Source organism: Coturnix japonica, chromosome 9 (assembly GCF_054131305.1).
Source record: "Coturnix japonica strain WE chromosome 9, WE-NBRP24, whole genome shotgun sequence".
NCBI classification, from domain to species: Eukaryota; Metazoa; Chordata; class Aves; order Galliformes; family Phasianidae; genus Coturnix; species Coturnix japonica.
Window position 1 is genome coordinate 26,694,014 of NC_140671.1, and position 15,447 is coordinate 26,709,460.

The 15,447-nt window shown below is 44.7% G+C and overlaps 1 protein-coding gene across 2 annotated transcripts; it reads left to right on the forward strand.

Annotated features, from left to right (window-relative positions):
• The first annotated feature begins 118 nt into the window (after positions 1 to 118).
• Positions 119 to 15,415, forward strand: PLOD1 (procollagen-lysine,2-oxoglutarate 5-dioxygenase 1). 2 transcript variants are annotated; one of them, XM_085508932.1, is made up of 20 exons: positions 119 to 361; positions 1,583 to 1,685; positions 4,098 to 4,189; positions 4,686 to 4,822; positions 6,038 to 6,201; positions 6,357 to 6,469; positions 7,562 to 7,625; positions 8,688 to 8,785; positions 9,099 to 9,200; positions 9,289 to 9,420; positions 9,705 to 9,826; positions 10,154 to 10,258; positions 10,654 to 10,779; positions 11,517 to 11,658; positions 11,796 to 11,909; positions 12,128 to 12,193; positions 12,520 to 12,624; positions 13,011 to 13,157; positions 13,452 to 13,577; positions 13,805 to 15,415. In XM_085508932.1, exons 10-20 carry the CDS (start codon positions 9,304 to 9,306, stop codon positions 13,958 to 13,960), a joined length of 1,326 nt encoding a protein of 441 aa, XP_085365058.1. In that variant the 5' UTR covers positions 119 to 361; positions 1,583 to 1,685; positions 4,098 to 4,189; positions 4,686 to 4,822; positions 6,038 to 6,201; positions 6,357 to 6,469; positions 7,562 to 7,625; positions 8,688 to 8,785; positions 9,099 to 9,200; positions 9,289 to 9,303; the 3' UTR covers positions 13,961 to 15,415. The 2 variants fall into 2 exon arrangements, with proteins under 2 accessions (XP_085365058.1, XP_015737843.2); XM_015882357.2 differs by lacking the exon at positions 1,583 to 1,685.
• The last annotated feature ends 32 nt before the right edge of the window (positions 15,416 to 15,447 follow it).

Genomic DNA, 15,447 nt, shown 5'->3' on the forward strand with positions numbered 1-15,447 from the left:
TCCTGCTGCCTCTCCCGGCTCCGGCCCAGCTGCCTCCGCGCCTCTTGCGGGGGCCGGAGCGGGGAGGAGGAGCCGCTTCTCCCCCCTCCACCTCTTCCTCCGCCCGTCCCCGCCGGGCGGGTCTGGTGCGTGGCAAAGGCTCCGGCAGCCCCGGAGCTTTGTGGAGCCGCCGTCCGCCGGGTCTGTGCGGAGCGAGGCAGCGCCTGAAGCCGTCCCGTAGGCAGTGCCTGCAGCCGGTGTCAGTTCTCGGAGTGGGATCCAGGCGGGGAAGTCGCCTCCATGGTGCCCCCGGCGGTGCTGCTGCCCTGGGTGCTGCTGCCGCTGCTCGGGGTGCAGGGTGGCAGCGGCTCCAAGCAGGAAGGTAAGGGGTAGCGGGGAGCTGCGGGTCGGAGCGGGTTGCGTGGGGAGTTGGAGGCCGAGCTGGTGCTGCTGCTACCGCCTACAGCTTCCCAGGGCAGCTCAGAGGCATTGGCCGACTCGAGGCCAATGCTCACTGTATTATCTGAGCTCCTGGGTGGCACCCAGAGCCTGCTGCTGAGCCCTGAGTTGGTTGCTGCTGTGGGTGCTCTATGCACGTGCTTCCTGGGTTCCTCAGTTATCAGACAGGCACTGGCTGCTCAGAGTTGTGTGAGGATGGATAACATTTTGGGCTGATAAAGTCCCATGGCTGCATCCCAGCTGGGTCAGCCCTCGTTGCTTTTGAACTTACACAGGTCAAAAATTAGGTAACAGAGTGATCCCAACACTGATATCTCATCCTGAGATCCACGGTGCTCCTAAAGCATCCTTGTATCTCTGCGTGTATCCCTGGTGCACGCTCTGAGGAGTAATTGGTACAACAGCGGGGAATTAGGGAAGCCATTGAGTGTCAGCCAGGCTGACAAAGAGATTCACACGTTGTCACTCTGCCAAGATGTTTGGATAATTATCTCTGTCTTCATTAGAGAAGTGGCAATGAAGAGGAGATTTCATCTTGTTACCTAGAATATTACTTTTGATATGGTTAACACGTACCCATGGAGCATTGTAGCTGTACCAGTACAATGCAAGCAGTGTCACTGCAGCACTTAGGATAAACTTCCCCAGAGCAATGTGAGAATAGTGATACCATCTTCTCCCTCATAAGTTCTTTTAATTCTCTTCAGAAGCTTCAGGCTTAGTTATTGGTGGTTTTCAGTTGGATTGTTACCTAAAAACTTTGGGAAATGAATATTTAATTAAATCGTGCACTTGATTTTTCTATTTGACCCCAGTATCAAAAGTATTTTCTTGGACACCATCTTTACAGGAAGCTGCACGATGAGCTTCCACGGATCGTAGCCTGGGGATAAATTCATTCCATGTCCTGAGCTGCAGCTGTGCTCTCCCTGCAGAGTCAAGGCAGCAATAAACAACTGTACAGTTTCTTATTGCTGAAGTCGTCGCTGTTTTTTGCTAGCTTGTAAAACTCAGAAACCCCAATCATTTCACAGTGATGTTGGTATCAGACTTTCCTTACTAAGACTTTGTTCCTTTAGGATGATTGGCATCTGTAGTGTTCAAACAACAGAAGTGTTAAATGTCCTTTTTTATCCATTTACAGATGGCAAAGTAGAGGGACAGCAAGACTGATTCCTTGTTGCAGAGTGGTACAGTCCAGCTGCCCTGGTTCCTAGTCCAGCACATCCTTCATTGAACCACACTGTGTTTGTATTTTGCAGTTGTGCCATTATTAAATGTATTTCTAATTGTCGGTGTGGCCCGAAGAGTCTTTGGGTGCAGCTTCTGGGTGTCAAAAATAACTTTTATATGGGAAACAGGGAAGCACGAGACTGTTTTTTGGAGGTTTAAAAGTCCCTCCATGTGATGGTAGAATGAAGAGGGCTCAGCTGCACCAGTGTTCAGCACAATCATTAGGAAAGAGAAAAAGGGGTTAAAGGAGTAGGAGTGGAGGCAGCATAGCTCAGCACAGCGCCTCAAACACTGGGCTGAAGGAATGTCTCTTGGGATGGAAAGCTTTTGCTACTGCACAGATTGCTCAGAAGAGAAACTGAACTGAGTGTCTCTTCGAGTCCTACCCCCACAGAACAGCAAGGAGGAGGGGATCTGTAACCAGGAGCTCAGGTGCTGAGGGTAGCACTTTCTGTGCTGGTTCTCCATGCACCAATGGCTTCACACGCTGCACAGCAAAACCTTTTCTGTCTTAGAAACATGACACCGCTTCCTGTGCATCCAGGGGAGCTTTCTGCTCCGGCTTCTGCTCCAGCAAACTTTTGGCACTGGTATTGAACAACATATAAGCAGTTGGTTGCTTTCTTGTGTGGTGGCACAAAAAATACATTATTGGTTTAATTGGAAATACCTGAGTATTTAGGCCAGACTAATTACGTGGCAGTCAGGCTCTTTTCTTCTGTCCCTGTGATATGCTTTTTCCTCTCCTTTCAGGTCTGATGTTTGTCTTGACATTCCTTTTTGACAGGCCTGCATTTGCCCCCCTCCTCATTGGCACTAGGAGAGATTTTCTCAGAAACTGCAAGCTCAGAGCTAGCAAAGCTGCCATGGTTTTCTTCATGCCATTGTGGAGCTGGAAACGCTGATGGCTTTAACACGTTCCCCGAGGAAAGACATATTTTACTCATTTATTTGCACCCTGTGACTGAGCAGGGCACAAAGAACTGCAGCGTGCTGCAGGAGCTGGATTAGGAATGCACTTCATACAGCTAAAAATCTGCCTTTGAAGTTGTGCTTATGCAGGATTCATTTTCCTTTGTTTATCGCTCCCTTTGTGCATAGATGACTAAAGAGATGCAGTTAGATCTGACCTCATTGCTGACTGTTCTCAGTCTCTCTGTGTTCCGATGCAGGTAAAAGGCTTTAGGAATTTCTTTGGGACTGTTCTCCTTCATCCCAATCTGCAGCTTCTACCTTGACTTTGTCAGCTCTGCCTGGGACCCCTCTCGGCTCCCTCTTCTCTAAGGTCAGTCAGTACCAGTTTGGGTGCACTGGGAGGATTCATCTGGTAGATCCATTGAAAAAGATGATTATTCCAAGAGAAGCCTGATGAAGCCAAGAGAACAGAACTTCAGGTTTTCCTGGTATTCTCTGATGTTAAAATCAGATGGTCAGGATTCATATTTAAGCACCATTGCCAGAGCCTATACAAATTCCTGCTTGGGTGACTTCCAAGTGGGCATCTATCAGTGGTTCTCCTTTTTTTCCTCCACATCGTAGAATCACAAGGTTGGAAAGGACTGATGATTCTTCATGAAAGAACAGAATTTCAGCTTTCCGATGAAGCGCATAAACCCCACTCCATACATTACATTTTCTTTATCCATCTCCTTACACACACAATAAAATTGTATCTTTATACCATCTCCCCTTTTATACTCAGGATCAAGTTCTGATCTGAGCTGCACAAATACAAAGGCAGAAAAACAGTCTTGCACTTTGGGGTTGTTGCATCCATTGCTGACATTTCTGGGCACCTTTGCCATGTTCTGTCCTCTGTGATAGTTTGTTCCTCCAGTAAAACAATAACTACATCCATGCTTTCTTTTTTTTTCCCCTCTCTCTGAGTCTCTGATGAGTCGCTGCCAAGAAAATCCAGGCAGCAAATAAGTAGGATTTGAAGCTGTTTTCTTTCTGGGGCTGAAGCTTTGTGGGCAGTGAGAACACCTATAGCGCTTAACATTGTACAGGGTAGAGATAATTGGGTGAGGTGTAAGCAAGCTGTTTGCTTCTCAGCAGGATGTGGTAGCTCCATGGCTAGGCTGCCTCCCTTGCCTGTTTTATAATGGAACTGGGCAGCTATTCGTGTTTTACAGAGCAGACATTACCTTTGTCCACCAGCAGCAGTGACAGAGGGTAGGTTGGGACTCCTGGATTCTATTGCTGGATTCATAACCAGCTTCAAGTATGATGCTGGGAAAGTCCAGTGGTGGGATTGTACTCCTGTTGACTTCCTGTTGTCAAAGCCATGAAGTGCCTTTAAGTCCAATGATCCTCACCTTAGCTCTGTGTTGTGAGAGGAAAGCATTTTTGCTAAGTGTGGAAGAGCAGGTTTTGAAAACAATACTAGTTGATGATGTGTCTCCTTTGCTTTCTCCTGCATGCAGATAACCTGCTGGTTCTGACTGTTGCCACCAAGCAAACCGAGGGATATCGACGCTTTAGAAGATCAGCCCAGTTCTTCAACTATAAAATCCAGGTGATGGCCGGCAGCCTCAGCGGTGGTTGGTCAAAGCAAGTTTTGAAGTGGGCACTCCTAAGAGTGTGGAGTGGGTGAGACTTGTCCACAAAACAAACCAATCTTAAGATTGGACATATCTACTCAGCTGAAAATTGCTGTCACTGTGGACATTTGTGCAGCAGTCTTTCTTATTCCATCCCCAGTGGTGGTTTGAGATGAGGTCTATAACTCCTGCTCAGTGCAGCTCCGTGACACTTTTCTGTTGCAGTTCTGAAGCACAGCAGAGATCAGGACGCTCCCATCCCTGATGCTGGAAGTGCTGTGTCACTGTGCTGCGTGTTACTCTGACTGTCCATCTAGTTCCAAGGCTGACATGTATGCCTAGTCTGTCCTGGTGTTCCTGGTTTTGTGCTGGGCTTTAACAGGGCAAGTGAAGCTATGAAGTCAGGTTCTTTCTTGTGATCCTTGCTGGGAAAATGGCCCGTTGAATATACCCTGTGTCTGTCATCCTTAGGTGCTTGGGCTGGATGAGGAGTGGAAGGGTGGAGATGACAAGAAGCCAGCAGGAGGTGGGCAAAAGGTCCGTCTCTTGAAATCAGCTTTGAAGCAGCATGGAGATAAGGAAGACTTGATCATCCTTTTCACAGAAAGGTAGTGGGTCAGAAATTATTTGTCATTAAATGAATCAGATGGTTGTTTGGACAGAAGAAATTAACTGTGAAGTAAATTGCTTCTGGAAGGTGCATACAGACCTGTTTTATGCCCCTGAATTCTTTACGGTCACCTGGGAGTTGCGCAGAGCTGCATTCGTGGCAGTTGGGAAGGCCTGACCAAAATGGGCTGATCCCAACTCTTATATAATACAAAATATGATAGTATTATACCTGCTTTTTTTTTTTTTTTTTTTTTTTTTTTTGCCAGGGTGGAATTTGGCTGCTCCTATTTCCAGAGAAAAGGCAATTTCTCTGAATTCCTGTAGTGGAATCTATTATTTTTTTTTAATAGGGTGAATCCTGAGAGCCAGGAATTGGTCTGCCAGAGATATGTGGGAAAGGAAAAGAATAGTTTGTAGTCTCACTGTCCTTTTCTGTGCCCAGCAACAGGCATGGCTGGGATACTGGCGTCTGTCTCCAGCTCCCATGGCAGGGAGATCATCTTTGCAGCTCTGAGTGTCTACGTGCATTTAGAGGTTGAGAATGATTCATCTCTGGAAGTCAGAACGCTTTTACTCACCAAGAGTGGGTTCATAGTTTGGACACCCTCTTGTAGAAAACTCAAAGCCTCATTCTGTGAGCACTGCTTTGGAATGAGTGAGTTCTATTGAGTACTGAAGTGAGAGCAGCTGGAGTCCAGCATGCAGTGACTGCTGTCTACTATAGGTCCCTCTTGAAGATTTGCAGAGCTCCATGGAGAATGGCAGGATGCCAAAGGATTTAAAAGGCATAATCTATGGGTTTGTTTAGTGAAGGAAGGAGTGTGGGTATAAAGGAATGGCAGAATAAATCTTAATGAGCGGGGGCACCAGGGCTTCGCAGTTGCAAATTGGGGAAGAGAAGAAGAGATCTGCATGTTTTGTGACTTGGAAGATTTGGTTTTCTTATCAGTGAGAACTTTGTAAGCATGAGTGTAAGTTACCTCAAGATATTGTGGAATCTTCTCCAGTGGAAAGTAACATCTTCCCCTGTATGAATAGGACTTCAATTTAATTATCTGTAATTATGACAGAAATATAATACTGTAAAGCAGAACTAAAAGAAGGGGATTCCTGATAAATCAGCTGTTTCTAGGAGCTTTTTGTACTGGTGTGTTTTTCTAACTCCATCCCTTTCCCTTTCTGTCCCATACTTTGCTTGTCTTTTACTCTAGCTATGATGTACTCTTTGCATCGGGCCCCACGGAACTGCTGAAGAAGTTCAAACAGGCCAAGAGCAAGGTGGTCTTCTCAGCAGAGAACTACATCTACCCTGACAGAAAGTTGGAAGCCAAGTACCCTCCAGTGCGAGATGGAAAACGCTTCCTGGGTTCTGGAGGTAAGAATCAGAACCTTCAGCTTCTGCTGTAGCTCTGCTGCATCACAGGGTGCAATAGGACTTGTGTGTGAAAAGAGTGAGAGTATGGTATGCATAAGTCCTCAACTTTTTCTGGTTACCTGGGTTGAAATACCTCCCCATTTTTGTTCCTGCAGGCTTCATAGGTTATGCTCCAAACCTGAAAAAGCTTGTAGAGGAGTGGAAAGGAAAGGACGATGACAGCGACCAGCTCTTCTACACGAAGATCTTTTTGGATCCAGAAAAAAGAGTATGTGTGGTTAAGCTCTTCCTGTGTGGTATCCCTGTTGATTTTAAAAGACGTCACGTTGCCCCAGAATGATTGCTGTGACTTCATTACATGGAAAAAGCGAGTAGGATGGCCACTTATCTGTTTTCCTTACAAAAATTCGCATTATAGCAACTACACCCTTGGGAAAGCTTTGAAAGGAATAGCCCCGTGTCCTGGCTTTAGCTTCTGTCGTCCTTGCTCTGCATTATGCAGTGCCAGCTGTCACTGAGGGAAGTCACAAATGCGTGGGAATTAAGAAGTGAAACTGTAACAGTGAAGTCAACAGGGATCTTTAGAAATAGGAAAGTGCTTTTAGATCAGCTGGAGCAGCTGCACTTTTTTACCTCCCCAAATCTGAATGTGACTCATGACATTTTAACGTGAACAGTTGAGCAGTCCCTTTAATATTCTCATCTGCATTTCTGGCCCCGTGCCATACAAGGGCTGAGTAATTCCACTAACTTGGCATTCAAGACAGCGGATGTTAGCACCCTGCTGTCCTTCCCAGTAATCAGCCTTTATAAATGCCTGGAGGGACACTGAGCTCTGCTAAGTCAGAGCTGGGTTTTTTAGTCCAACAAAAATCTAGTCAAAGCGTGATTTGTAGCAGGGGGTAAAACAAAGATTGCTTAAGCTGGACTTGCACCCTTATGTTCTGGTTTGACAGTGGTACCTGAGCCCTTACCTGAGGTGACACTGGCCCTGTGGATAGATGGCAAGAAGCTGTCTAGACAGCAGATGTTTTTGTTCTCTTGGCATTCCTGCTTATTACACATGGATTTTACGTGACCATGCTGCAAGTGTGCTTGCAATGTGCCGCAATGGCACACCCGGATTAGTATTTAAAACGTTTATTTGTATGGTTTTGCTGAGTACGATGTGTCAAAGTTGTTCTCAGAAATGGTGAATTTTCTCAGTTTCAACTGAAAATAAGGATCTGAGAATGTTTTGGGCTTCAAGCTTGGGAAGTATGGAAATGGCTATAGAAATGTGATATATCTTTGTTCAACATGTGAAGAACAGATAACTGCTTGTGCTCTAATTACATTTATTCATCTCATTCTTTTAAAGGAGAATATCAACATCAGTCTAGATCATAGAAGTCGGATCTTCCAAAACCTAAATGGAGCATTAGGTGAGATGGGAGGAAGCTCATTTCTTCTTGGAATGTAACTGCGTGCTGACACCAGAAATAATTTTGTCTTGTGGCTGAAGGGATTAAATTTCAGAAATTCCTGTCCCTGCAGAACAAGCCCCAGCAAAAAGCCTCTGCAGAGTTCTGGAATTAATTTGCAATTCCATTGCGACCAACTGGGTTCTCACTGCACTTCCCTTTTCACTTGGGGAATGCAGGTCAAGCTGTCCATCTTACACCTTGCCACTTTGATCTCCAAGCATGTCGGATTACATTAGCCTTAGAGATTGAGAATGGGAGGCACTTTGCTGCAAGTAACAACGCATAGCACTGCCTAGGGCTTGCCTTGTCTTTCTGCTTCAGAACAATGTCTGGAATGCCATAAAAGGTGAGATGAAGCCAGATACAGCCTTTGAGTGTGCATTTGACCCATAACAGGCTTCTAGTCAGCTGATTGATTTTGCCAGTCCCTGTCAAAGTGATTAACTTATACTGAGATTACTGCCAGATGTTTGGAGTTTATTATTTTGCACTACTCTGTCTTTATTTCAGCCAGGTGGAGTTTATTATTTTGCACTACTCTGTCTTTATTTCAGCCAGGTGAAAAATGACAATGTTATATTTTTTTTTGCTTCTGTACTCATGATAACAGCAAGACTAGAGCTGGGATCTGAGCTTAGCTTGTTTTGCAAAGAATTTTGTGTGATTGCACTGATGCCTTCAGTGATAACTGCCAGGAGGGCAGAACTCTGTCTGGGTCAAAAAGGAGAGGCAGCAGGTGCAGAGTGTGCAGAGGTGAGAAGGCTCTGAATCCTCTCTGGTCATCAATTGCTGTTCCTTACTTTGGAGTTTGTCAGTGCCAGTTTTGAAATACTGTTAAAGCGTGGCTTCCCAGTAGAGGGGCATGATCATCAGCCCAGTGAGCTACATTCATCGTCCAGCTTCACAGAATCCAGTTCTATGCTATCATCTTTCAGCACCTGTTGAGTAGAAATGGTGTATGGTGCTGCTAATTTTTATAAATGCCTTCTTCTGATAATGTGATGACAATGTCATTTCCAGATGAGGTGGTTCTGAAGTTTGAAAACGCACGAGTGAGAGCAAGAAACTTGTTATATGACACTCTACCTGTAATAATTCATGGAAATGGGCCCACCAAGGTAAGTGGGTGTCCTAAGAAAAAGATTCAGTATGTATTTGTTCCAAAGTAACCCTTTAGACTTGTTTGTATCAGGTTGCTGTATTCCTGTATGACTTTCCCTGTGTACATTTATACTGAGAGACAATTAGTGCCCCTGGTCCATAGCAACAAGATGGGTCTGGTTCAAAAATTGATGTGCAATTAGGCCCTGAGACTGTCATACTACAGGTTTGTTAGCCCAAAGAGAAGAGAAATTAAGTTCTACTGAAATGTGATCTTTGAAGATCTTCCTCTGTCCTGTAATGTTTAACATGACAAATTCCCTTCTGCAGCTGCAGCTGAACTACTTGGGAAACTACATTCCTCAAATATGGACATTTGAGACTGGCTGTACCGTGTGTGACGAAGGTCTGCGCAGCCTCACAGGTATTAAGGTAAGGCTGATGCTCTCAAGCTTTCCAGACAGGTGTTACAACTACAATGGAATCTTATGTGTCCGATGTTTCTTCTCACTGAGTGTAGGATGAAGCTCTGCCAATGATTCTGATTGGCATTTTCATCGAGCAGCCCACCCCGTTTCTCTCCCAGTTTTTCTTGCGGCTTCTTAATCTCCATTACCCAAAGCAACGAATTCAAGTCTTCATTCACAACCACGTAAGTAAAGTTGGGCTATGACAGTCTTAGCATATGCTGGGAAAGTGTGTGTGTACTTCCTCCCGTATTCTAGTCACCTCTGCAACCTTTGACTACCCTGCCAGGCTTCGCAATCCCTGTACTCATCTGCAGTGGCACCCGTATAATGGATGGATCCAGCTGTAAAGATGTGGAAATGGGAAGAGCTGTTGCTTGTCTGCTTTGACATTCACAAGAGCAGGATGTTGAACAGCCTGAGATGAGTTCATCTCACCTTCTTTTTCTTATTTTAACCTCTTCCATAGGAGCAACATCACTCAATGCAAGTGGACTCTTTTGTTAAGGAGCACAGCAAAGAGTATCTTGCTATGAAAGTGATTGGACCAGATGATGAGGTGGAGAATGCTGAGGCGCGTAACTTGGGCATGTAAGTGAAGATACCAGATGTGATGTCTGGCAGCATCAGTCTGTGTCCAAACTAGAGTTTATTCTGAGGGTCATCACTGTCAAGTGGATGTTTTATGTCTTTCAGTTTCTCTCTTCTTTAGGGTTTGATATTCACTGCATTTCAGTGTGTGCTGTTGGCTACTGAAATGAATGTACTTTTACTATGCCGGCTTTCTGGGTTGTTACATTAAACTCACTTTCCTAACACGTAGACAAAGACCCTTAGAGTACAAGTCCTACTGTTCCATCTCTTGTCTTACTCTGTTCTAGGTGGACGTTGTTGTGACTTTTCTTGTTCTGTCTACAGGGATTTGTGCAGGAAGGATCCTGACTGCGACTATTATTTTAGCCTGGATGCTGAAGTAGTTCTGAAGAACACAGAGACACTAAGGATTCTTATTGAACAGAACAAGTGAGTTCATTGGTCAGAGCAATCATTAAGTCCTTTCACAAAGGAATACAGTGAGCTCTTCTATCACTGAGACATGTAAGGCCAGTGGGTGAGCTGTGCTGGAGATGAAATGTCAGATGTGTGCCTTTTGTTTGGTCCTCTTTTGCTGTGGTTGCAATGACTGAATTTTAGGCAATGGTTGTAAATCATCCCAAATTTGCCTTTAAATAGTCACTGGAATACACTGGGTTCTGAGAATCCGTCTGGATGCAGTCAGATATGAGATTGTAAAGGTATTGACTCTTGCTTATGTGGAACTTTATTCCAACATAGCTTATAGAAGCTCAGGATCTTGTGGTCTGTAAATCTTTTCCTTCACTTCCTGTGCTAACATCCTTTTTCTTTTGTGCTCACAGGTCAGTGATTGCCCCCCTGGTGAGTCGGCATGAGAAGCTGTGGTCCAACTTCTGGGGAGCACTGAGCCCTGATGGGTATTACGCTCGCTCAGAAGATTACGTGGATGTTGTCCAAAGGAGGAGGGTGTGAGTATACAGAGACTTCCTTACTGATGCACCCCCTCAAGTACAAAGCTGGTGCATATTATCATCAAACCAGGGAACCTGGGGCACAGGAGAGGGAAAGAAGTCTGAATCCCCACATAGAAGCTGCTCTTTGTTCTTCCCTGAGCACAGATTTCAGGCAGATTTTATTATGAACCAAGCAAGATGCTGAGAGCCCTAACTATGCTGAAATCATTTCATCGTACTCGTGTGTTTTCCCACCTGTGAATTACAATTAGTCTGTAAAGTCTCATATGAAGCTGTTTAATCTTTGTCAGATTGTCTTCGTAATACTCTAGGTGATCATTGAGTGGAATATTCACAAAGTACAATTGTTGGTTCATTCCTATTCTTGAGGGGCCTTTTTGGGGCAAAAAATGCTGGAAATCAGATCCTGCCTTTTTAGATTGTTCAGTTGTTTTTTTTAAATAATTAGGAAAAAAATATGTTAATCTCTCTGAGAAGAGATTCAAGACATTAATTATGTCCCATGCAGAAACACACAATATCAGTCAATTGCTTTCACAGTTTCTGGCATTTTTACTCTTTTAAAGCTCTGGGCAATATAGATGATTTTTCCTGAAATGACAGCTCCTGTTGGCATGGTTTCTCCCTGCCATTCCAAGTTGGCTCATTTCAGCTGCCTTCCATCCCACTGAGCCCCATAGTTCCTGCCTTATTGCTCTTTCAAATCTTACTCCCCTACCCCTGTGTTTCAGCGGGCTCTGGAATGTTCCCTACATCAGCAGCGTGTACATGGTGAAAGGTAAAGTCCTGCGATCAGAGCTTGACGAGGGAGATCTCTTCCACGGTGGCAAGCTGGATGCTGACATGGCTTTCTGCCACAACGTGCGGAATCGGGTCAGTAAAGGAGAGGGATGCTGGCAGGGGAGAACTGCACATCACTGGGAAATTGTTCACTGCTTTAATTTCACAATTGCTCACAAAAAAAAAGTGAGATGTGGAAACAAAACTTGATTGTTTCCTCTGTTCTGCAGGGAGTTTTCATGTACTTGACAAATCGGCATCAGTTTGGACACATACTGTCTCTGGAGAATTACCAAACAACTCACCTCCACAATGACCTCTGGCAAATATTCAGCAACCCTGAGGTGAGATAACCTGCCTGCTCTGCAGGCTTGGCAGGCTGTGTGGGCTGTGAAGATTTGATGGCCAGCTTTACCAATAAGGAAGGTCCAGACTGTGTGTGATTCATAACATCTGGATTTTCAAAGCACGTGGAGTAATGTGGCACCACTGCGTGACTTTTCTTTGCCCTTCTAACCAGCCCCCTCAGAAATGACTGTTTTCCTTCTCTTTTAATTGGTAGGACTGGAGAGAAAAGTACATCCATGAAAACTACACAGCAGCTCTGAAGGGGAAATTGGTAGAAATGGTAAGAACACATTGCTCGTATCCATCAAAATGAGAGAACACTCGTGTTATCGCTGTTGTCATTCTCTGGAATAAGCAGTTCGATGTGACCTTGTAGTCTTTCAAATGCGGAGGAAACATGACCTTGGAAGTATTTTTAGAGCAAAATCAAAGTCCATCTCCAGCTCTGTAAAGTGGAAGTAGGACACATCAATCAGAAGACAAACTTCTGTCCTTGATGTTCCTTCCCACTTCATCTGACCCTACATACAGTCAGTTTAGTTATATTCCTTTTGCCTCAAGTGCTTGCCTTTATTTCTGCTGCTCTCACCTGTCCACATTCTGCAGCCCTGCCCAGATGTGTACTGGTTCCCCATATTCACTGACACTGCGTGTGATGAGCTGGTGGAAGAAATGGAGCATTATGGCAAGTGGTCCACAGGTGACAATACGGTAAGAAAAACTGGAGCTGTTTAATTTCTAGGTGACAACCTTGTCCATCTATGGTGACAGCAGTGCCTCCTCTAGGAAGGCTGCAGATCCTGCAGCTAAGCCAGGAAACTGGCCTCATTACTGCTAATTTTCCTCTTAATTAACTCCATGTTATTTCCCATGCTCTTGAATGTTAATTAACTTCTCTGAGGCCTTGTCCTATCCACCAGAATGACAGTGTTCAGGCCTTGGATGTTTAGTGATTGCTTGAAATGAGCTTATCATCCTCAAAGTCCTGATAAATAAACTTCATATTATTAGTAATTGCCAGAAAAAAGTGCTTTTTGTTTGTGAAGTCCAAGGTGCCCATCCTCATGTTTGTTGTTTGTTTTGTGGTTCAATTTCAGGACAGTAGAATACAAGGAGGATATGAGAATGTCCCAACTATTGACATCCACATGAACCAAATCGGCTTTGAAAGAGAATGGTATAAGTTTCTTCTGGAATATATTGCACCCATCACAGAGAAACTGTACCCAGGATACTATACCAAGGTAGGTAATACCATGACATCAAAACTCATGGTCAGCTCAGCACCTTCTACAATTGCAGCTGTGTGAAAAGACTACTAGAATCCTCTTGCAATATGCATTCTCTGGTATGGAGGGATGATGCTGAGCTGTGACTTGAATATGCATCAGAAAATAGAGTTTCCCAATAATGTTTTCCTGCGTTATTGTGGTTCTTAGCAGTGAGGTGCAATTTAAAATTGCACCCTATCACAGCCCAGTAAACACGGGCTGCTACAGCTCTGTAACAGACGCTCTCCTTTTTCTTCTCTCCTGCAGACTCAGTTTGAACTAGCCTTTGTGGTCCGCTACAAACCCGACGAGCAGCCTTCTCTAATGCCCCATCACGATGCTTCCACCTTTACCATTAACATTGCTCTGAACAGGGTTGGAATAGACTATGAGGTAAGTTTGCCAGCATGCTGGTGATGAAGCACAGCCTTCTTTATTGATACTTGGCTCCTTCACGCTGAAGTATGTGATTAATGACTGAGTTATGTTGGATTTTTGAGCACATTAGAGCACAATGGATACCCTTTCTCTCACTTTCTGAAGAGCTGCCAAAAGAAGGCAGAGACCCTTTCCCTTAGGTGACTTAACCAAGCTGATGTGTCTCTTGGTCTGTATCTCAGGGAGGAGGCTGCCGGTTTTTGCGCTACAACTGTTCAATTCGAGCTCCACGGAAAGGGTGGACTCTCATGCATCCAGGACGACTCACCCACTACCATGAAGGTCTTCCAACCACCAAAGGAACCCGTTATATCGCAGTGTCTTTTATTGACCCCTAGAGCCATGCTGACAGGAAAGACCTTTCCCTGGCCCCGCTCACTGCTGACTTTGAGTGGAAACAGGGAATAGTGCGGAGAGTCTCTAAGGTGTTGATCAAAGATATAAGACTCCACTGTTGGAAGATCTCCCTCTCTGATACTGCGGGTCATATCTAGAAACGTTGCTGTAGAATTTGGAAGGAGATTTTGTGCCTTCATTTTTGATTCTGCTCTTCATCCGCTGTGTCTTGGAAATGCGATTTACTTGAAGCTTCACGGCTTGGTTGGCTTTACAGAAATGCTTTCTTGGACTGGAAATCCAGCTCTTTGGAGGCAAGTCACAAGCTTTCTCTCCAAGTAGCTGGAATCTCTTTTTTATATCCACAGCATATACAGGACTGGACACTTAGAAAATCATTTCTGGATACTATACCAAACATTATCAGGGAGCTGGCTCCAGGAGTCATAACGGTTACATGTCACACCAGATGAAACTCAGTAGTAAGAGCCTGAAGATCATCTGAATCCTTACCTCTATGCAGTCTTTGGAAACACATCACAGAGTTCAAAGCAGCAGCAATAGCAATGTAGGTGCTTTGTGGTAGTCAATGAAGGCCCATTAATTATACTTTATCTCTGGGATTAGTCTGAAGACATAGAAAAAAGAAATAGCCTCCCTATCTTCTGTTACTGCAGTTTAGGGAGGGCTTCAGTGCTGAATCAGCTCAGCTCTATCCTTGTTAAGATCTACAAGCTCTAATGATGGGTTAACAACCCAGAGGCCCCACTGATCTTTGGCCTCATTCTCCTTCTTAGTGATCATTTGGGTAGTTCCCTTTGCATCCAGCTTGTTTGAGCCATGGTTGTAGAAGAACTATTTTCTGGTACTTAGAGGAAATCATTATTTGGTATTTCTAATATTTGAGATTGCAAACCAAAGCATCCCCTTGGGGCTGAGACCCATAGAAATGAGTGGGTGAGTGCTCAGAGGTTGTGGCAAACCAATAAGGGATAAAAAACTGCCTAGAATTGAGCTGTGGGTAGAGGGGGAGCAGGGAGAAACTATTGTATTGCTGCCTGTGAGAGACCTGCTCTGCTTTTAGACACTATTATGTGTACGAAGGCTGGTTTGTTTCACAGGCAGTACATTCACATTGGGATTGGGGTGGACCCACAGGGCTGCTCTCTGAGGGCTCTTTAGGGTCTCCTTCAGTGCTGTGCATCCACCAGGGGAGAAAAAACAGTTGAAAACGGTAAAAATTCGTGCTGTAACCAAATGAAGAGACTACGGTTGAGAAAACATTGACATGGTGTATGTATTTATTTAGCTTCCCCCCACACACACACTTATTTTATTGTGTTTTTCCTCTGCCCGATACTATGATCGGAATCCGCGCGGAACCGCTTCACACACAGATTCCAACCGTGGAAAGTGGGAGGTGGGGAAATTCGCATTAAACTATTCCCAAACGCTCACTCTGGTTGTGTTTCTTCCACGATGGGGCGGC

Coding starts and splice junctions, on each gene's coding strand:
- PLOD1 (XM_015882357.2), top strand. CDS start 280: ATGGTGCCCCCGGCGGTGCTGCTGCCCTGGGTGCTGCTGCCGCTGCTC. Junction 10,780..11,516: donor GTTGTCCAAAGGAGGAGGGT/GTGAGTATACAG, acceptor CCTGTGTTTCAG/CGGGCTCTGGAATGTTCCCT. Junction 11,910..12,127: donor AAATATTCAGCAACCCTGAG/GTGAGATAACCT, acceptor TTTAATTGGTAG/GACTGGAGAGAAAAGTACAT.